General features: G+C 37.4%; 1 protein-coding gene and 1 non-coding gene across 9 annotated transcripts in view; both read right to left on the bottom strand.

The window, feature by feature from the left end:
* Positions 1 to 22,960, bottom strand: part of ANKRD28 (ankyrin repeat domain 28) — a 177,374-nt gene that overhangs the window by 63,113 nt on the left and 91,301 nt on the right. For 5 of the 8 annotated variants that reach the window (XM_059065502.2, XM_067033818.1, XM_067033819.1 and 2 more), the window contains one exon: positions 10,842 to 10,920. In XM_059065502.2, coding sequence (XP_058921485.1) covers positions 10,842 to 10,920 — 79 coding nt within the window. Of the gene's footprint in view, positions 1 to 1,490; positions 1,623 to 10,841; positions 10,921 to 22,960 lie in introns of all 8 variants that reach the window. The other 3 variants (XM_067033817.1, XM_067033816.1, XM_067033815.1) reach the window with 1 other exon arrangement.
* LOC131757876 (small nucleolar RNA SNORA18) lies at positions 3,145 to 3,273 on the bottom strand. Its single transcript, XR_009336026.1, has one exon. It is a non-coding gene; the product is annotated as a small nucleolar RNA SNORA18 (small nucleolar RNA).

Raw genomic sequence — 22,960 nt, forward strand, 5'->3', positions numbered from 1 at the left:
ACACATATAAAATATATTCTGAAACAATAGTTTTTTAAAAGAAAAAACATATTTAAGGTAAAATTTCTTCCAAAATTAGATAAATTTCTTACATTTAGAGGTAAAACAGAAAGTAATTTTAAAAAATAAAAAATCTGATTCACTTTTATCAGTCTAGCCTGGGCTCTAGCCAGCAATCCAGCTGAAGAGAGGCCTGGACATATGAGGAGGCAGTCAGGGGTCAGTGGATGGAGCCCAGGAGTAAGACTTGTGATCTAATAATGGCTCTGTAACCAGCAGGCTGTGTGACCTGGGGCTGCTCCTCATATGCCTATGCCTTCATTTTGGTAATAATAATCCTTGTGTGTGCGTGCCCATGCATGTCTCTGTCTCTCTCTCAAGGGAGGCTAGGCCCCAGGTTAAAACAACACAGGGAGCACCTGTTTCTGAGCTCTACAAAGTCAGGCATCCAAATCACAAGTGTCCCATGTGACTCGAGGTCTCATTCCGCAAGAAGACTAATTCACCTGCTTTCTCCCTAATCTGATCACTCACCAAGATCTGCCAATTCTTTGATTTTTGAACCTCAGTTATCAGTAAAATAAGAGCTGTGGCAAATGATCTCTACGATCCATTTCCAGTGATAATATTCTACCCTATTTTGAAATACTCAGAATAAGTTATTTCATGCTTATTAAATACCTTGCCTTACTTTAACATTAAATAGATAAGATAATATCTTTATAATCAATGCCAGGGATCTTCAAATTACAGCCCACAGATTGCCAGCCACCTATTTTATAAATAAAGTTTTACTGGAACATAGCTACACCTATTCACTTATAAGTAGCTTTCGCATTACAGGAGTAGAGATGAGTAGTTGCCAGTGTGTTTGTATGACACTTCACATAAAAAGTCTATCAGCCTCTGATCTAGGCAAAGTACCTGAGAGTTGATGCTATTAAAATTATTTCTATTTTCCTATGTGTTTGTAATAATTATAGTCCCACTAATAATTTTCTAAAACTTCTGTTTGCAGAGCATAGTTTTTTTTCTCTGCTCCTAAGCCACAGAGGAGATAGTCCCTATACAGTGAGCTGGGCCAGGAGCCAAGTACTTTTCGCACTCTTCCCAAACTGGAAATAATGCTTTCCTTTGGCTGTCTACCAAAAGCAGCAGCAAAAGTTTCAGATTCCATTTTCAGGTTGGGAGAAGAATGAGCAAAAAGCAAGTACATTTCCACGTTTCCACCTGTGATGCTAGACCACCCCCCACTACCACCAAGCTAGTGCACTGTATCATTTAAGAGGGTGTTATGGATATATAGATATTGTGGATTGAACTGTGTCCCCACCACCAAATTCATATGCTGAAGTCCTAACCCCAGCACCTCAGGGTCTTCACAGAGGTAATTAAGTTAAAATGAGGTTGGTTTTTTTTTAAAAGCATGGGCCCTAATGCAGTATGACTGGATCCTTATCAGCAGAATAAATTTGGACATAGACATGTACCGATGGAAGACATAAGAAGAAGGCGGTCATCTACAAGCCAAGGAGAAAGTCCTAGAACAGATCCTTCTCTCACAGCTTTCAGAAGAAACTGACTCTGCCAACACCTTGATCTTGTACTTCCAGCTTCCAGAACTGTGAGAAAATAAATTTTTTTGTTTAAGCCACTCATCTTGTAGTAATTTGTGATGGCAGCCCTAGTAAAGTAATACATCAACACTGCAGTCTTTCAAAGGTCACACACCTTAGGTCTAATTCTTAATACCAGAAACACAGTATACATATATCCTTATTAAGATCTTTATTTTCTATAAAAGGCCAATTAAATGATTAACTAATATAACACATTATTTAACCACCTAACACATGCTAGAAATAGCCTGAGGTACTGGTAAACCTATGTTTGAAAAATATAAGCATTACATGAATAGCTCCCATAAAAATATCTATATTTAGGCAGCCAGTAAATTTAGTCCTTAAAACAGAAGTTCTTCAACAAAACTTATTTCCTGTACAAATTTTACTAAATGCTAAGTAGACGGGGGTGGGTAGAGTGTAGAGGGGAGCATAGTTCAGATTGTAGCAGAGTTAAGAGTCAGGTAGCCTGAACTCCACAGTCAGATAGCCTGGGTCTGACTTACTATGCTGGCTCTAGCTTTTATTAGCAGTATAACTTTCAGCCAGTTATCACATCTCTAAATGCTTTCATTACCTTTATCTATAATAATACCTTCAGAGTTGAGGATAAAATGAGGTCATAAATAAAAAAGCTAAATTTAACATAGTACTTGAGATATAGTAAGCACTCACTGCTTCCAATTACTTCACTCCATTCAAAAATAATAGAGTAATTCTACTAGACTCTAGTGTTACTATATAGATTCTATGGAAGGATTCACTTGTTTGATTACATATAACATGTCAAAAGTTATACCCCTCATCCATGAATCTTAAAAAATGCATCATGGACATCAAGTGAAGCTTCTTCAGGAAGGCTACCAATTCGACTAAAAGAGAGTGGTTGTGTGCATGTCCTTTTGCCCCCTTCTCTCCACTGTTTGTGTCCTAGAATCCCTATCTAACACCCTTTTACATGATCTAGAGGTCATCCACAGGAGAATCTTCCTTTATAACACAGAAGAACAAGGTAAGGCTGTGCTACAGGAGAGATCAAGCAAGAATCTTATTTACTTTTTTAAAGCATTTTTTAAAAATTATGTGTAACACAAAGTTATTTAAGTCAATAAATTTTTAAGGAATTTCGCATGTTCTGATTCTTTCCACTGCCAATCACCTTAGTTCCTCCAAACTCATAATCTTCAAGATAAAACAGCCCCTTCAAAAAGAAGCTATCATGTGAGTCAGCCCACAATTCTTTTAGTTAGGCTTCTTTGATCTCCAATGAAATATGGACACACTTCAAAATTCCCCACCTGTAATCTTTGGGATGCAATTTCCTCAAGAGATTTACTATAGGACCATGTTTAGGGTCAGGAGATGGATCTGCCTGGTTCTGAATTTGACACCCTCTAAAAATGTATTGGGTTCAAATCATATTCACTCCTAAGCCATCACATCCTAGAACAGTACAGATCATTGGGATATGCCAATACCCAAGATAAAAAGTTTGTTAGGTTTTTCATAGTTCACTTGGCAGCTCTGTCTTGTAGTTCTTTCCCACAGATCTAACAGGTAGTTCTATGAGTAAAGGAAACCACAATTAATCTATGAGGCGTTTCCAACGATGTAGGTTTACAGAAAAAGCCCCATCGGGATAGACCTCAACAATCTTCATTTTTTGACAGAGCTGCTGGAGATGGAGGGTAAGAGCCAATCACCATCGATCACAACCTAAGAACCTGTGATCCAAGGAGCTGCTGGGTCACCCCAACTATCTGTAGTACATCAAGAATAAAGGAAGCTATGCTACTAGGACTGAAAGAAAACACATTTGGTTTGAGAGCTATGTGAAGAAACAAACGTTAAGTGACGCTAATTTTTTGCCCCACCCTACTCCAAATAGATGTTCTGGAAAAAGCATATTCCTCAGTGATATATAATGGCAGTCCAGTGGTTAGGACTCCACGCTTTCACTGCTAACAGCCCGGGTTCAATCCCTGGTAGGGGAACTAAGATCCCACAAGCTGCATGGTGTGGCCAAAAAAAAAAAAAAAAAAATTAAAGGATTCAGCACAGGACTAGAGCAAAAATATACAAAAGCAGAGTAAACTGAGCAAAATACAGTTAATAGGTAAATATATTTCAAAGAAATTATCCCAGGAAAGGAGAGGAAGAATTTGTGAACTACTCTTTATACACAACTTCAGAGAAATTAAGTTCTGAACAGAGACCTCAAAGAAAAGCTCCAAGAAAGAGGTAAGACAATGCAAAGAGATGAGAGCTGGCAGATCAGGAAAGAGAAAAGGAAAACAAAGCAATCAAAGATAAAAGCCTAAAAACAACAAAAAGCAGAGTAGACATGTCTTACAACACAGTCAAGAATCTGAAGCCACAGCCAGAGTGAATCTTTAAAAAGCTAGGTCAGCCTCTGTCCCTCCACCCAAAACTCCCCATTGGTTTTCCACATCACTTTAAGGGCCAAAGCAAGTCTTTACCTGGAACACCCCCAACCTCTGCTTTACCTCCTACTGCTTTTTTTTTTTTAACATCTTTATTGGAGTATAATTGCTTTACAATCGTGTGTTAGTTTCTGCTTTACAACAAAGTGAATCAGTTATACATATACATATGTTCCCATATCTCTTCCCTCTTGTGTTTCCCTACCTCCCACCCTCCCTATCCCACCCCTCTAGGTGGTCACAAACCACCTAGCTGATCTCACTGTGCCATGCGGCTGCTTCCCCACTAGCTATCCACCCTACGTTTGATAGTGTATATATGTCCATGCCACTCTCTCATTTCGTCACAGCTTACCCTTCCCCCTCCCCATATCCTCAAGTCCATGCTATAGTAGGTCTGTGTTTTATTCCCATCCTACCCCTAGTCTCTTCATGACATTTTTTTTCTTAATGGAATATTATTCAGCCATAAAAAGAAATGAAACTGAGTTATTTGTAGTGAGGTGGATGGACCTGGAGTCTGTCATACAGTGAAGTTAAGTCAGAAGGAGAAAAACAAATACCGTATGCTAACACATATATATGGAACCTCCTACTGCTTTTTTCACTTGCCTCCAAACATGCTACACCTCGTGGTGTTTGTTCTTGCTAATCTCTTAATTTCCACTAGATATCTGCACCTCTGTATGCAAGGCTCGATTCCTTATTTGCTTATCTCCTCGAATGTCACTGAATCATTTCCTGATAACCCAACACAATACAGCAACCGATCCCCACCCAACATACCATTCCTTTAATTTTTCCATAGCAATTATCAACACATGACAAACTATATTAACTTGCTACTATCTCCCCCATTAAAATATAAACTCCATAAAGGCTGGGACTTCATTTATTTTATTCACTGCTCTACCACAGCACCCAGAATGGTACCTGCTATGCAGCCAGGCTCATTAAGTATTTGTTGAATGAATGAAGGATAGGTAAAAGGAAATAACTTAAAATTAAATGTAAAGACAAAATTACAATCAGAAAAAAGCTGATAAAGACAGATGAAGGGGGCTTCCCTGGTGGCGCAGTGGTTGAGAATCCGCCTGCCGATGCAGGGGACACGGGTTCGTGCCCCGGTCCGGGAAGATCCCACATGCCGCAGAGCGGCTGGGCCCGTGAGCCATGGCCGCTGAGCCTGTGCGTCCAGAGCCTGCGCTCCGCAATGGGAGAGGCCACAACAGTGAGAGGCCCAAAAACAAAACAAAAACAAAAACAAAAACAAAAAGAATTGAATCCTACAGGCATCCAGGCAGAAGGGAATGGACTATGGTGGTGGAAAGTGTAATGGGGGGGTGGAATGTAAGCAAAGAGGAGCTCAATTCAAGACTTTCACTCAATGCTAGAAGACAGTGGAGTAACATCTACAATGTTGAAAGGAAAAAGCATAAATTGAGAATTTTATAACTAGTTAATCTACCTTTCAGCTAAATAAAAAAAGGAAATGGTCCAAAATAAATAAGATACCACGGAATACAATATCCATGAGCTCTTACAGAAAATATAAAAACAAAAACTACTTGATGATGATGTCTATTCAACCAAGAGACATCAAAATTTAAAAACATGGGAATAGAGAAGCTATGAATAAGGACAGTGTGTGTGTGATAAAACAGTAGGAATTATGATTACAAAATAAACTGTAACATCGTAATTCTTGACAATGGAAACACAAGAGTTAAACAAATTACAGAATGTTACTTCCTAATTTCTCATCATAGTAAATCAGAAAGCAACCAAAACCTGAAACATAAACATCCATGAACATCAAAGTACACCGCTCTAAGGAACGATCAACTTCTTTATATTCTTCACTTTTCGTTTCAGAGAAATATTTTAGTAACTATTTGTTCCTTGCCGTGGATACCAAAGTAGTTATTATAATATGAAATTACAGTAATTTACTTTATTGTGTGTTCTTATTGGAGCATACCATGACTTTTGTATAATGCAAGAGCTAAATGGAGATTATTATTTCACATTGCTTAATTTTCTTAAGATTAAAGTTAACCTAATTACTATTATAACATGTCATTGGTAACTAACATGAAGGGTGAGAACAGTCTACCCTAAACTTTTCAGTAACAATTTTCATTACTAATTACAAACAAATTAGCCTAATCTTGTTGTCTACTTTCCCCTTCATGTATTTAATTCTCTTCTTTAGGAATTACCAGGTCAAATACTTAGTTTCAATTCTAATTTATAACTTACTAAAAATCCATTCAATACAATTATAAGGCTATTTTGAAATCGGGGTATGTAAATTAGTGTATAACTTGGGCCTCAACAACCACGGCATTCAAACCAAATTTAAGCAGAACCCATGAAGCACCACTACAGAACCTCAAGAGTGTACATATACTGTTTGAAGACTACTGTTCTGGGTGATAATTATTTTTCCCTCAGTTTTATTATATAATTGACATATAACATTAGTTTAAGATGTAGAACAAAATTATCTGACATATAATATAGAAATGATTACTATAATAAGTTAACATCCATCACCTCACCTCACATAGTTAAAATTTTTTTCTTGTGATGAGAACTTTTAAGCTTGCACCCCCAGAACTATCTTACAACTAGAAGTTTGTACCATTTGACCACCTTTACCCATTTCCTCCACTCCCCACTTGTCTAACTCTGGCAACAACCAATCTATTCTGTTTCTATCCATTTGGTTTTTGTAGATTCCACATATAAGTGAGATCATGAATTATTTGTCTTTCTCTGACTTATTTCATTTAGCATAATGCCCTCAAGGTCCATCCATATTGCTGCAAATGGCAGGATTTGCTTCTTTTTTTACAGCCAAATAATATTTCAATGTATGAATTTACCACATCATCTTTATTCATCCACTGACAGACATTTAGGTTGTTTCCATGTCTTGGCTATTGTGAATAATGTTGCAATGAACATGCCTGTACCTTTTTGAGATGGTAATTTTGTTTCCTTTGGATATACACACAGAAGTGGGTATGCTGGATCATATGGCAGTTCTATTTTTAATTTTTTGAGGAACCTCCATACTGTTTTCCATGGTGGTTATACCAATTTATATTCCCACTAACAGGGATTTTCCTTTTTTCCACATCCCTGCTAATATTTGTTAATGCTTTTTTTTTTTTTTTTAAATGATAGCCATTCTAACAAGTATGAGGTGGTATCTCATTGTGGGTTTGCTTTGCACTTCCCTGATGACTAGTGATGTTGAGCACTTTTTCATGTACCTTTGGCCATATCTCTGTCTTCTTTGGAAAAATGTGTATTCAGTCCCTCTGGCTGACTTTTAACCAGATTGGTTTGTCTGTTTTTTGCTACTGAGTTTTATCAGTTCTTTATATATTTTGGATATCAATCCCTTATTAGATATATAATTTGCACATTACTTTCTCCTATTCTGTAGGTTGCCTTTTCATTTTGTTGGTTTCCTTTGCTATGCAGAAAGAAGCTTTGTAGTTTAATGTAGTCCTACTTGTTATATCTGATTTTTTTTCTTTGTTTTTAGTATCAAATCTAAAACATCATCGCCAAGACTGATTCCAAGGAGCTTACCCTGCGTGTTTTCTTCTATGAGTTTTATGATTTGGGGTCTTATGTTCAAGTCTTTAACCCATTTGAGTTGATTTTTGTGTATGGTGTAAGATAGCTGCCCAGTTTTCCCACCACCATTTATTGAAGAGATCGTCCTTTCCCCATTGTCTATTCTTAGCTCCTTTGCCTTAATCGATCACAATACGCACAAGTTTATTTTGGGGCTCTCTTTTGTTCCACTGATCTCTGTGTCTGTTTTTATGCCAATACTATACTGTTTTGATTATTACAGCTCTGTAATATAGTTTAAAAATCAGGAAGCTCCAGTTTTATTGTTCTTTCTCAAGACTGCTTTGGCTACTTGGGGACTTTGTGGTTCCATATATATTTTAGGATTGTTTTATTCTACTTCTGTGAAAAATGCCACTGGAATTTTGATAGGGATTGCACTGAACCTGTAGATTGCTTTGGGTAGTATGGACATTTTAACAATATTAATTCTAGTTCACGAGCATGGAAGATCTTTCCATTTCTTTGTGCCTTCCTCAATTTCTTTCATCAATGTCTTACTAGTTTTCAGTGTACAGCTCTTTCACTTCCTTGGTTAAATTTATTCCTAGGTATTTTACTCTTTTTGATGCAATCATAAATGGAACTATTTTATTAATTTCTCTTTCTGATAGTTATTAGTATATACAAGCACATAGATTTTTGTATATTGATTTTGGATCCTGCAACTTTACTAAATTTGTTTATTTCTAATAGTTTTTTGATGGCATCTTTATAGTTTTCTATATGTAATATGTCACCTGCAAAAAGAGACAGTTTACTTCTTCCTTTCCAATTTGAACACTTCTAATTTCTTTTTCTTGCCTAACTGCTATGGCTAGGACTTCTAGGACTGTTGAAAAAGTGATGAGATTGGGTATTCTCACCATGCCCCTGGATTTTAGAGGAAAAGGTTTCAGCTTTAAGTATGTTCGCTGTGGGCTTGCCATATATGGACTTTATTATGTTGCGGTATAGTCCCTCTATACTTAGAGCATTTTTACCACGAGTAGGTGTTGAATTTTGTCAAATGCTCTTTCTGCATCTATTGAGATGATCGTATGATTTTTAGCCTCATTTTATTAAGGCGTGTATCACATTGATTGATTTGTGGAAGCTGAACCATCCTTGTATCCCTGTAATAAATTCCACTTGATCATGGTGTATGATCCTTTTAATGTATTGTTGAATTTGGTTTACTAATATTTTATTAAAGATTTTTGCATCTATGTTTATCTGGGAAATTGGGGTGTAACTTCCTTTTTTTGTAGCGTCTTTTTCTGATTTTGGTATCAGGGTAATGCTGACCTCAAATGAGGTTGGAAGCATTCCTTCCCCTTCAAATTTTGGAACAGTTTGAGAAAGACAGGTATTAACTCTTCTTTAAATGTTTGGTAGAATTCACCTGTGAAGCCGTCTGGTCCTGGATATATTATTAAAGCAGAATATGCCTCAATTAAGAGGAAGCATTGGGCTTCCCTGGTGGCGCAGTGGTTGAGAATCCGCCTGCAGATGCAGGGGACACGGGTTTGTACCCCCGTCCGGGAGGATCCCACATGCCGCGGAGCGGCTGGGCCCATGAGCCATGGATGCTGAGCCTGCGCGTCCAGAGCCTGTGCTCCGCAATGGGAGAGGCCACAGCAGTGAGAGGCCCGCGTACCACCAAAAAAAAAAAAGAGGAAGCATTATTTTTCTCTTGAACCTCCTCAGTTCTTACCTCTAGTAAATTTCAGCTGAAATCAAGTAAGCTAGCATCCATAGAGGAACAGACATCTTCAAGGAAGTATGTCAGTGATAAAGTTATTCATAAAGAAACTAATATAAGAATATTAGCTTGGTCCATAAGTGACTGTAATTCTATAAGATCATGCAATTTGTTATAAAAACCACATTTAAAAAGCTTTATTAAATTATAATGGCAAAATTCTATTCAGGCTACTATTTAAGAGGCTTTTCACTCAAAATTTCTCTCAGTGCTCCTTCTCCCAAATATCAAAGGAATGATACTATCTCTCCAATTGCATTATGCATATATCTGTGCAATCTGGCAACACAAGCACAATTCAAACAAAGGCATCCTTTTTCAATAAATATCACTTATGATAATCTGGATACAACAAAAATATTTCTAAGCTCTCTTTGATGTTTTAGGACTGCAAGAAGTCTGACCACCATAGGTGCTATTCTATAGGACACAGTTTTACCATTATTTCATATTGTAAAGTCTTGAACAGGTTAAAAGAAATTTAAAAATAAAGTACAATTTCCTAAAATATATTTTACAGACCCTCATAAAAAATTAGACACAAGCTATTTAAAGACTTAAATCTTGTTGGCATCATTTTCAAAATATATCTACAATCACATTTTTTCTAATCCCCTCCAATGCTGTACTAGCTCCAAGCTACTATCACCTCCTCGTTGGAGAACTATTATCATCTCCCAGCAACTCTGTGGTCAATGAGGCCTTGTATGACTACTCCACATAATACCCAACTTATATAATGCTCATCCCACTCCATTACAGCTGTCCCTCAGCATTTGCAGGGGATTGGTTCCAGGACCCACTGTGGATATCAGAATCTACAGATGCTCAAAGCTCTTATATAAAATGGCATAGTATCTGCATATTATGCATATCCTTTTGTATACTTTAAATTATCTCTAGATGACTTATAATACCTAATACAGTGTAATGCTATATAAATAATTGTCAGTGCATGGTAAATTCAAATTCTGCCTTCTGGAACATTCTGGAATTTTTTCCAAATATTTTTTATCTGTGGCTGTTTGAATCCATGGATTCAGAACCCATGAAAACAGAGGGCTGACTGTATTCTTCTGATCTACTTTTTCATTTTTCCATAACACTTATCTCCTTCTAACATACTGTAAAATTTACTTGTATTTGTTGCCTGTTTTTCTTTAGAGTATATACTCCACAAGGCAGTGACTTATTTTCCAATGAACTCTAAGCACCAAAACAGTACCTGGGACATGATATGAGATCATTACTTCTAGAATGAACAAATAAGTTTCAGGTTGTTTAACAAATATGAAGAAATAGTCAATGAGGTTTAATAAATATTAAATATGACCAAAATGTGCATGATGTGCTCTTACACAGAGCTTACCATACCAGATAAAATAAGCAATTCAATGATTTCTGCATCTCCAAGATAGGCAGCAGCATGCAGTGGAGTTCTCTTTTCATTGTCCTGTGATAAAAAGGAAAGATGGAACATAAGTTTTAATATAAAGTTAATTTTAATATACTTTAAATGAAGAAAAGCCATTACTAACTACAGCTTACTACTTCCACAACTCTAGTGTAGTCTGCAAGTCCCATTATCAGAGTATTTCTTTGCAAGGAGAAGAAAAGCATAAAAAATATATTTTGGCCTTAAAAGAATGGTATAAAATTCAGCAAAGAATAAAAGAAAAATCTAAGATGACAAAGAAATAACTTAAGACTTTCTTTGAATAAAGATGCCTATGCTGCTGGTATACACAAGAAAATTTCCTTTACTTCATACTACTCGCCCACCCCCCCAATATATTTCCACAATTTTACATAGTTTAGAATTGTTGATCTAACTAAATAAAACAAACCCTAACAAACAAAAAAGTTTGCTTATCAAAATGTTTCCACAGGACTATAGTGGCAAAAATAGAAAATATCTCTGGGGATCTGAAATTATCCCTTAAAATAATCCTAAGCTTTTTCTTAAAGTTCCTGCCAATTTCATTTTTAGCTCTAAAATATATTCCTATCCTATGCATAGTCTTCTAAATCTTCCTCCAGGAAGAGAAGCTATATCTAAGTTCATGGCTGTGTGTACTTCCCCCCACAAACAACAATGTCCTCCAGTTTTGAGAAGCAAGATCTTAGAGCAATGTCACATTCAGAGATTCTATTCACATTACACTTCACCTAAAGTTACAATAGAGTGTTGCTGACTTGGCTGTATCTGAGAAAGGTATTCATTTAGAAATATTTAGTTTGAAATTTACATCCAATTTTTTAGATACTGGCTTTTGAGCCAGATTATTAGTTGTTTTCCATTATCTGTTTTCCCCTTTGCCCATAGGAATAAAGTTTTACCTGGTTATTTACCCACCAGCAAGAGAATAGACTCCTAGCATGCCTTGAAGTTTTGTTACTTAGTGTGGACAAATGGTACGTGAGTGGAAGTAAAGGTACAACTTTCAGGTCATCTTCAACCTAAAAGACACCAATCCAGAGCTAGACTAAAACTTTCCCACTTCCCTCAGGCTAGAAGGCACATGTGCAACTGTACCAGCTTTGACCATGCAGAGGCAGGCCAATAACCCTTCAAGTCTGTTAAGCAAAACATACTGAATCATCTTGTAGAGCACAGCTGCACCACCAACACAGAGCTGGACCACTAACTTCTAGACTATTAAGATAAATAAAATTCTTATTTAAATAGGTATTGTATTTTGGGGTCTCTTGTATTAAGATAACATTGTAACTTTCAAGATTTAAAACAATGAAAAATTTCACATCATAATAATTTTCCAGTTTGACAATCAAAACCCCAATTATGCTAAGAAAAGACAAGCCAATGAGAATAAATTAGGGAAAAAACTGCTAGTCAAAAGAGGGGTTAAAAATATTCACAGGCAATTCCAAAAAGGTTTAGCTGTAGTATATAAAAGAATTAGAAAGATGTGTGTAACACAATTATAACTGGCTCTACATACCTTCCTATAATTTTAATATATTTGTGATACTGTTTTTGTTCTTAAAATAGTTGGTATAGTGGTTATTAATGTTTTTAATAAGCAGAGTTCCTGTCTCTCTAACCCCAATTAATTTCCACAAGACCATGTTTTTTATTCCAATACATATCCCATCAAACAAATGGTTTGCATAGAAATTACTGAACAAACTGTCATTGAAACAGCTAACACAGAACCACTAAAATATCAGGCTTTATTCAAAGCTGAGTCCTAACTTAGTCAATTTTTTTTTTTTTTTTTTTTTTGCAGTACGCGGGCCTCACTGTTGTGGCCTCTCCCGTTGAGGAGCACAGGCTCCGAACGCGCAGGCTCAGCAGCCACGGCTCACAGGCCCAGCCGCTCCGCGGCATGTGGGATCCTCCCGGACTGGGGCACGAACCCATGTCCCCTGCATCGGCTGGCAGACTCTCAACCACTGTGACACCAGGGAAGCCCCCTAACTTAGTCAATTTAATAAAAAGATCCTTGGCTTAAGGCTTTTCAGTGTTAATCACTAACACGTCAAACTTCCATAGTGTTTAAATATGAACAGACCCACTCAAATTGAGGAACACATCTATTCCACAATATAAACCACATACACAGCACACACAGAAAGTGAGTCATTTATGTGTGAGATGTCTGGAATTCTATGACTCAATGCCTTAAATCCTATTTATGTATTATTTTATGACTCATGAACTTTCTTTTTTCTTTAATTTGATTTGGAGAGAGGAAAAACTAAGGAATAAATTGGTTAATTTTAAAAAAATTTACTTATCATATTTTACTTTACTACAATTAAATACTGAAAATCATGCAATAAAACATTTAAGATTCCCTTTAACAAAATTTATTAGAATGAAAAAATGACTATTCCCTTATACACATTGAATTCCACTTCAAGGAATTTTTTTTTTAAGATAAAGGTATTGCTATGTGTGTGCAAACAAAACTTAAGTATATTTACTGATAATATAGGAAGCAAAATGCCGAAAATAATTTCAACGCCCATCAATAAGGAAGTGGTTATTTAAAATTAAGAAACACAAGCAGCTCTTAACCAACCTTCGTTTAACTGAATCACATGATTAATCAATATTTTCTGTTTCCTGAGTAAAACTAATGGTGACTTTGGCACACCATGTATTTTGACTAATAGACCACCACAACCAAGACCCTGCATACTCGCTCCTACCACTGGGTATATGTTTACCAAGGGTAAGACGTGTTTGTTACCACAACTGCTTGTGCCAACTGCACCTGCAATCATGTATTTAATTTTTAAAAATATTATTTAAACTGATGAAATAGGAATGAAAAAAGCAAATTGTTTCTATGATCACTCGGTTGAATACTGTATAAAGACTCAATAAAGGCAAGCTACGAAGAATAAAAGTACCGTTGAATTGGGTGTGGCCAAGACAATTGAAACACTAAGCCAAACAGTTAAGATATGGAGTTTTCCCCCGGTTTGATTCTTAGGTATCTAAATTCTCACATCATTTAAAGAAACCCAAAATGGGAATTAAAGATAACCCACTGTGGGTATGGTCTATGCAAGGAAGGTAACATTGAACTGTCAGTGGACTCCAAAAAGCCTCGGCCCAATATTTGTTTTAATGGCTGGAAAATACACATTGTTGCTGTAAAATGTTTAAAGATCATTTAAAATGCTTCCTTCTATCAGACTTTGAGCAGCTTATCACTACCAGTTATGAACGTTTTTCAGATGAGAGAGGTCTCTGAGCTGCACATCAACATAGTGAAACACTATGTAAGGGCTCTGAATCCAATTCCAAAGTGTGTGTGTGGCGGGGTGTGTGTGTGTGGCGGGGTGTGTGTGTGTGTGTGTGTGTGTGTGTGTTCCCCACACATCCAAGCAATGCTCCAACATCAGCTGGTCGTCCTACAACTCAACACAATTCTGACACCACCTACCAGGGGACAGCATCAGGTGCCACAAGTTAAGGGTTCAGTCATACAAGACGGGGGCCCCACCCCACCTCAGAGGTCAATAGCAAGTCCAGGTTGTTACTGGTCCTCTGACTGACTGGCTACAAATCAGGTTCCCTGGACCGCCTCCTTGGGTTTGATTAATTTGCTAGAGTGGCTCACAGGACCCAGGAAAGCAGTTTACTCACTAGATCACCAGTTTATTACAGAGGATATGAATCAACAGTCAGATGAAGAAAAACACAGGGCGGGATCCCAAACAAAGGAGCTTCCATCCTCACAGAGGGTGGGACCTGACACGGTGGAACCTGTAAGCATTTCTGGGTCACCAACCCGGAAGCTCCCTGAACCCCCTCCTTTTGGGGTTTTATACCACTACACAGGTATGTTTGATTAAATCACTGACCTCTGGCAACTGAACTCAATCTCCAGCCCTTCTTCTCTCCGCAGAGATCTGGGGTGGGACTAAAAGTTCTAACCCTCTAATCACGTGGTTGACTCCAAATGCAAGGGCTCCCACCCTTACGGACTTTCCAAAAGTCATCTCATTAACATAAAAAAAGGCACTGTTGCTCTCCTCACAGGAAACGCCAAGGGTTTTTCTATGCTAGAAACAAAGGTCAAATATATATTTCCTATTATAAATCATAATATTGGGTGGGCCAAAAAGTGCCTTTTTAAAGTGTTTTTGTAAGTAAAAATAAGACACTTTTTCATTTTCACCAAGAACTTTATTGAACAATGATTCACCCTTCTCTTCCACTACCTTCTGCCATTTTTCAGGCAACTTTGTAATTCCATCTTCCCAAAACTTTTTATCTTTTTGACAAAGAACTGTTCCAGGTGCCTTTTACAGTCTTCCAGGGAACTGAAATTTTTTCCATTAAGAGAATTTGGTAAACACTGAAATAAATGGAAATCGGACGGTGGGACGTCTGGTGAATACGGCGGATGAATCAGAACTTCCTAGCCAAGCTGTAACAGTTTTTGCCTGGTCATCAAAGAAATGTGCAGTCTTGCAGTATCCTGATGGAAGATTATGCGTTTTCTGTTGATTAATTCTGGACGCTTTTTGTCAAGTGCTTTCAGCTGGTCTAATTGGGAGCAGTACTTGTTGGAATTAATCATTTGATTTTCCGGAAGGAGCTCATAATAGAGGACTCCCTTCCAATCTCACCCTATACACATCACCTTCTTTGAATGAAGACCGGCCTTTGGTGTGGTTGGTGGTGGTTCATTTCACCTGCCCCACCGTCTCTTCCATTCCACATTGTTGTACGGTACCCGCTTTTCATCGCCCATCACAGTTTGTTTTAAAAACAGAATGTTTTCATTATGTTTCAGTAGAGAATCGCATACGGAAATATGGTCAAGAAGGTTTTTTTTCACTTAACTTATATGGAACCCAAGCATCAAAGCGATTCACACAACCAAGCTGGTGCAAATGATGATTTATTTCAACACTTGGTTTGGATATTCTGAGTATGTTGGCTATCTCCTGCGTGGTATAATGTTGATTGTTCTCAATTATTGTTTCGATTTGATCGCTATCAACTTCAACTGGTCTACCCGACCATGGAGCATCGTCCAGCGAGAAATCTCCAGCACGAAACTTTGCAAACCACTTTTGACACATTCAATCAGTCATAGAACCTTCTCCATACCCTGCAGAAATCTTTTTGTGCACTTCAGTTGCGGTTTTACATTTCTTGAAATAATAGTGTGTAATATGCTTAAAATGATGCTTTCTTCCATCTTCAATATTAAAATGGCTACACAAAAATTCATCAATTTTGCTAAGCCTTTTTTTGAATGCACGCTGACATGACAGCTGTCACATACAATATAACGAAACTGTTTTGAATGAAGTTAAAGACAACTAAGTGCTACTAGAGCCATCTTACGGAAAAAACCAAACGAACCTTTTGGCCAACCCAATATCGCACTATGCTTTCAATTTAAAATAACAAGCAGACCCCCATGTTCCTTATCAATGGAACATCTCTAAAGCACAGTGTTAAATGAAAAACGCAGACTCGAAACAATTATATGCTAGAGGTTCTACACACTCCTAGGATTGAATATGCACAAAACATCTTCGGAAGGATACTCAAGGATATCTTGTATACTCAAGATACAGTGATTGCCTCTGGGTAAAGAACACTGACACTAGAGTCTGAAGTGTGAGAGTTATTCTTCACCATTTGTGGCCTTTGGTACCGTATGGAGTTATTACCATGTACATGTTTCAAAAAGTAAAATAAAAAAAATAAAAATAACATTTCAATCAGCTGAAAAGCATTTCAGTAATTTCCCATACCAGGCATTTCACAAGTCCAGGTGCTCATTAAAAAAAGAAAATGTTTCTTAGATATTAAGTTGGTTTTTAAAGAAACCATGCCTCCATGTTGTATTCTAAAACAATCCCAACTAGAATTATGAAATACACACAACAGACTCAAACAAAAAATTTAACTCATTTGATCACACAGCTTTTGATTATATCCACTGAAATAATATTTTTCTTACAGTTCTTATGTGGTGCTCTGAAAAGATATTTTGTGCATATGATTAGGACTACAAAAAATTATTCACCCTCCCCAAATAAAAGCAAACTGAAAAATAGCTTTAGTGCTTATAAGTGATTATACTGAAAGATGGGAAAAGGACACATATTAAAGGAGACCAGTGATTGCCAACCACTTTGGGGTTGGGCCACAGGCTAATGGTAGACTGGTGCATTACACACACATGATTGGAACATGAGGGAGTTCGTTTGTGGTGATGCAATAGCTCTGCATCTTGAACATGTTGGGGGTTATACAAATCTACACATATGACAAAATGTCAAAGAACTATACACAAAGATGTTACCATCACTCCTCTCCTCCTCCCCCATATGAGTACATGCAAAAACTGGTGAAACCCAAGAAAGGTATGTGGTCTAATTAGCTGTACTATGCCAATATCAACTTCCTGTTTTTGATAATGCACTGTAAGATGTCATCATAGGAGGAATCTGGTTGATAGAAACATAAGATCCTCTCTGTACCATTTCTGTAATTCTGGAGTATCTATAATTTCTTCAAAATAAAGTTTTTAAAAAGTGCTCAGAAATGTCCTGAATTATACTTTAGTTTTTATGTTGTACTATGGCGAACTCCAGAAACAGCAAAACACAGGCAAGCAAGGTTAGACAACCTAGGGAATGAGTCTGTGAGAAAGAAGGGAATCTATGGTATATCCCAAGTACAGCCCAGGAAAAGGTTTATTAGATCTAACAGGAAGTGTCTTACGTCAAACCTGGTAACTCAAACTGCACTTATACATTCTCAACATTTTCTGTGGAAGCATTAACTTAAAGCAGATTTTAGGATCAGGTTGGAATAAGAGGTAGCCTATAAGGTAGGAAAACAGAAGTGAAAAGTTAGAAATGATAAACTGAAAGAGAGACAGAACATCTGTACAAGAAGAAATACTTAGAGAGTCTAAGAATTCATCTATGTATATGGATTCAACTACAACCTTCACAACAATGACCAATCCCGCAATTCTGCCCTACTCCAGGTACTGAAGCATTCGTGTATATTGGCTGTAACCAGGAAGAACAGTAACACCAATATCACAGAGTTTGCTTTATGCTACGACTGCTCTAAGCACTTTACCTCACAAGGTTAAGGAAGTGAATACATATAAGGAAATCAAGTCACAGAAAAGTTTAAGGAATTTACTCAAGATCATGTGGAATTGGCAGAATCAGGATTGACGCACTGGCAGTTGAGCTCCAGGTGTGTGATGTTAACTTATTATACAGACTCTATTTACAAGGCTCCAATATCTATTTAACCGCTGTCTGCTTAAAACTAACCACTCTCCCTCAAAACGTTCTGTGGCCTGACTTCACTTTTTCTTATCAATTTCTTATCATAATTTTCTAAGTAGTTTTTTTTTTTCTTTTCTCTATTTTCCCCATTTACTTTCCCATAATGGTCACTCTCTTTTCTGCCCCATCATTTTTACTTTTTCTTTTATTTCTACTGCTATCAGACTGAAACTTCCCTGTTGAGTATCTGGGTATCATCTTTCAATGCTCAGCTTCTGGTCCATAGAACTCAGCTGAACTTAGCTAGGATTTATCAGACGCATTCTTGTCTTGACCCCTTCATAAAGTAAGTTATGATGGCTGGTTGTCCTCAACACCCTGCTCTCAGAGAAGCCCCACGGTGAATCTTGGCCTTGGGGATATAGTTCTGTAGGGTGTTGGTGGATGTCTGAGATGCTTCAAGTAAGAGAACCCTAGCTTACTTTGGCATGGAAGTGACACTCTGTACACTTACAGCTATCTGGAAAAATCCTTAGACTGTATTTTTAGTTTTTATTTTTAAATTCACTACTATCCTCCAAACTTATCCTCTCATCCTCAAATCACAGAGATCCAACTGGTTTACGTGCTAGCAGATCAAACTTGAAGGCAATTTCACATTCATTAAATCAAAAGCTCAATCACTTTTAGTGGCTGACATCATCACCAATCAACTCCACTCTCCCTCGTTAACCTGATGTTCAAAAGTACTAACCTATAGCTGAAACCAGTTAATCTCTACTAATAGAATGAATAATAGCACATTTTCATCTTTCAACTTTCTTCCCTTTACCCAGAATGCCTTTCCCCTGCCCAAATCCCTTCTACTCTTCATGGTCCAGCTCAAATTTCATCTCCGTCACAAAGTCTTCAGGAGCATGTCAGTACACTGGGGTCTCTCTATCCTGTGCTTCTATTACAACATTATCATTTGTACCATACAGATAGCATTCTTGTTATTGCTCAACTTTGGGCTTATGTCATGGTTTCATAATTAGGTAATAAGTATCTGGAGGAAGCAAAGTGTCAATTTTATACTCACATAGCACCTGACTTAAAGTTACATACCACACAGGCACTACAGAGGTTTAAACAAATTTAAATGTTAATGAAGAAAACCCACCATGAATCAATAATATTCTAATGTACTGTATAGCTTGTAGAAGACTCCTATATTGATTTTGGGGTCCCAGAACACAGTACATCCTAGAATAGCCTCTGACAGACAACTACCCAAATCTCTGGGTACAGACAACTGTACATAAATGAATTAAAAACCAGTTCTAAAATGTTTGCTATGATTCTTTTCCAAGGAATACTTTGAGAACCTCCGTGGAACCTTAAAGTTCCAGATTATAACATGAAAAATGATCTGCATTTAGCAGAGGAATGTAACTGTAAGTATAAAGTATTGCGGGGACTTCCCTGGTGGTCCAGTGGTAAAGAATCCACCTTCCAATGCAGGGGACGCAGGTTCAATCCCTGGTTGGGGAACTAAGATCCCACATGCCACGGGGCAACTAAGCCCGCGCTCCACAACTACTGAGCTCGCGCGCCTCAACCAGAGAGCGGGCGTGCCACAAACTACAGAGCCCATGCACCACAACTACAGAAGGGAAAACCCACACACCACAACTAGAGAGAAGCCTGTGCCACAACAAAGAGTCTGTCCCCAATGAAGGATCCCTCATGCCGCAACTAAGACCCCACATAGCCAAAAATAAACAAACAAACAAATAAATAAAATTTTAAAAAGTATTTTGACTAGTAAACAGTCTCTGTTTCTCTCACTGTCCTTGAGTTACTATTTATTGAACACATACCTTAGATGGCATTACTGGGTGCAAGCAAAAGAAATCTAAATTGAACCAATTTAGGTAAAATGGACTTATCAGAAGGACACCAGAATACCTCATGGAATTGAGCACCAACAAGTACAACTTAGGTCAGGAAGGCATGTGGCAAGTCCACAAGAGTACGTGAAACATTCAGGACTCTGCCTACTTCTCAGTTTCTTCAGCATCAGCTGCTTTTCTTTTCCTTCTCCAACAACATTTTTCCTCACATTAGGAAACAAAGCATTAGAGATCCCGGGATTTAATTTTAAAACTTCAGCAGACCAAAGAGAAGTCTTTTAATTCTAAACCTCAGAACAGTATTCTGATCGACTCAACTTTGGTTAGTTGCTCACCTGTGTACAAATCAAGTGAGAACAGCTGAAGAAGTCAGGTTTCATTAACACAGCAGTTCCTACAGTAACCATGTGGAATGAGGAGTTTCTCAGAAAAGGAGTGCAACCCACAGATCTTTATTTTGTGGTTGGCACTGCATAAAGCACTTGACACATCTGTTTTACTTTGCAAAATTACTGTACGGTTGAGCATGCATTATTCTTTATAGATGAGGAAATTGCTTTCAATCTCAGGCTCTTCACCAAAACGCTATACCGACAACTGACCAATTAAAAGTATTTATCAAAGCGTGGCCAGTTGTGGCTTCTCCTGAGAATCTTGAAAAAAAGCAAAACTGCAGCAAGTACACTGCTTAGCTATTTGGGCTAGAGGCTGAGCTTCCCCACACTTAAGGATACTGAAATCTAGCTTATTCCTTCTACGCACAGAACTATCATTAGCCTATAAACGATGCCCCTCTATATTCCCTTTCTGAATTCACACAGGAAGCAAAAGGAACGGCTGAGGAATAATTGGGTAATAAGCATGTTACCTCTCCTTCCACTGCTTTAGAAAAGCTGCACTAGCCACAGATCCAGGATTGTATACACAGTTGAGCCTTGAACAACATGGGTTTGAACTGCGTGGGTCCATGTATATGCTGATTTTTTTCAATAAATATATTGGGAAAAATTTTGGAAATCTGTGACAATCTGAAAAACTAGCAGATGAACCATGAAGTCTACATATACTGAAAAAAGTAAGAAAAAGTTAGGTATGTCATGAATGCAGAAAAGATATGTACATACTAGTCTATCCTTACTCAGGCACATAAGGTGAGTTATATTTAATATAAATGATGTTTTTTACTGTTTTATAACTTTGCTTTCAAAGAACTGCTTTCAAAGAATTACCATACAGTATCCCCTCCCTCTCCCCTTCCCACCCCCCCTTGTAATTGGAGAAAATGTGTTATCAGCCTGTCAACACAGATAAATGGTTTTTATAACGATTCATTCATTAGTGTATAAGCTAGGCTACCAGGAAACAACTGATTACACCAGGTTACCATAAAGCAATCAAACTGTTGCTGTTTCATTATCAATGCATGAATTGTTATACCTGTAAATAAGTATGAATTTCTTTTTCATATTACCTTTTCTTTTTTGATGTCTAGTATTAGTAATACATATAACATCTAGTGTTTTGTATCATTATAAGACAATACTGATGTAGGTAGTAAGAGAGAGGATTCATCTTATAAACAGATGAAGTAAACTTACAGTACTGATAAATACAGTAAAGTACTGTAAATGTATTTTCTCTTCCTATGATTTTCTTTTTCTCTTTTTAAATAAATTTATTTATTTCTTTTTGGCTGTGTTGGGTCTTCATTGCTGTGTGCGGGCTTTCTCTAGTTGCAGTGAGTGGGGGCTACACTCTTCGTTGCAGTGCGTGGGCTTCTCATTGCACTGGCTTCTTTTGTTGTGGAGCACGGGCTCTAGGCCCACGGACTTCAGTAGTTGTGGCACGCAGGATCAGTAGTTGTGGCTCGCGGGCTCTAGAGCACAGGCTCAGTAGTTGTGGCACATGGGCTTAGTTTCTCTACAGCATGTGGGATCATCCTGGACCAGGGATTGAATCTATGGCCCCTGCACTGGCAGGCAAATTCTTAACCACTGTGCCACCAGGGAGGTCCCCCTATGATTTTCTTAATAACATTCTTTTTTTCTAGTTTACTATAATACAGTATATAATAAAAATAACATATTATCTGTGTTAATTGACTCCATGTTATCAGTAAGGGTTCTGGTCAACAGTAGGCTATCAGTATTAAGTTTTAGGTGAGTCAAAAATTATACATGCATTTTCAGCTGCATGGGTTGGGTGGGGTGTTGGTGCCCCTTATCCCCACATTGTTCAAGGGTCAACTGTATTTAAGTACCAGGGACAGTGCATAGGTATGAATGTCTACACTCTAAAAACTTCTAAAAACATTTAAGAAAATGTATACCCAACAATTCACTAATTAATATACAACAATAGTCAGCTATATTCAAAATAATATAAAGACCTAATTGTGCTGGTTAAACTAAAAAGTCAAAACAAAAACACTTCATCTCAAATAATATACCTTACACATGGCAAGGGATGCTTTACAAATCCTAATCTTCAGTACAACAAATGCAATCCAAACTTTAAAAAGTTCAGAGCAATAAAATGGATGCTCAATAAATATTTGCTGGCTTGAATTTATCAAACTCATAGGCAAAACTTGTAAGACAGATAAAAATTAAAGAGTAGCACAAATCAAAACCTAAAGGAACTTAACATGTTTAGCTTTTGACAGTAACAAACACTCTGGACGACAAAGAGTAGACAAAGAGATTTTACATGACCTTTCAATCATCCTTGTAAAAGGACACAGTCATGAATATACTGTAGGGAAGTTGGGGAAGAGGGAAAGGAAGGTAGAGAAGAGGGAGAAATTTTATTCTCTTAGTTCAATATGATATTAATGAA

This window comes from Kogia breviceps, chromosome 5, assembly GCF_026419965.1.
Source record: "Kogia breviceps isolate mKogBre1 chromosome 5, mKogBre1 haplotype 1, whole genome shotgun sequence".
NCBI lineage: Eukaryota > Metazoa > Chordata > Mammalia > Artiodactyla > Physeteridae > Kogia > Kogia breviceps.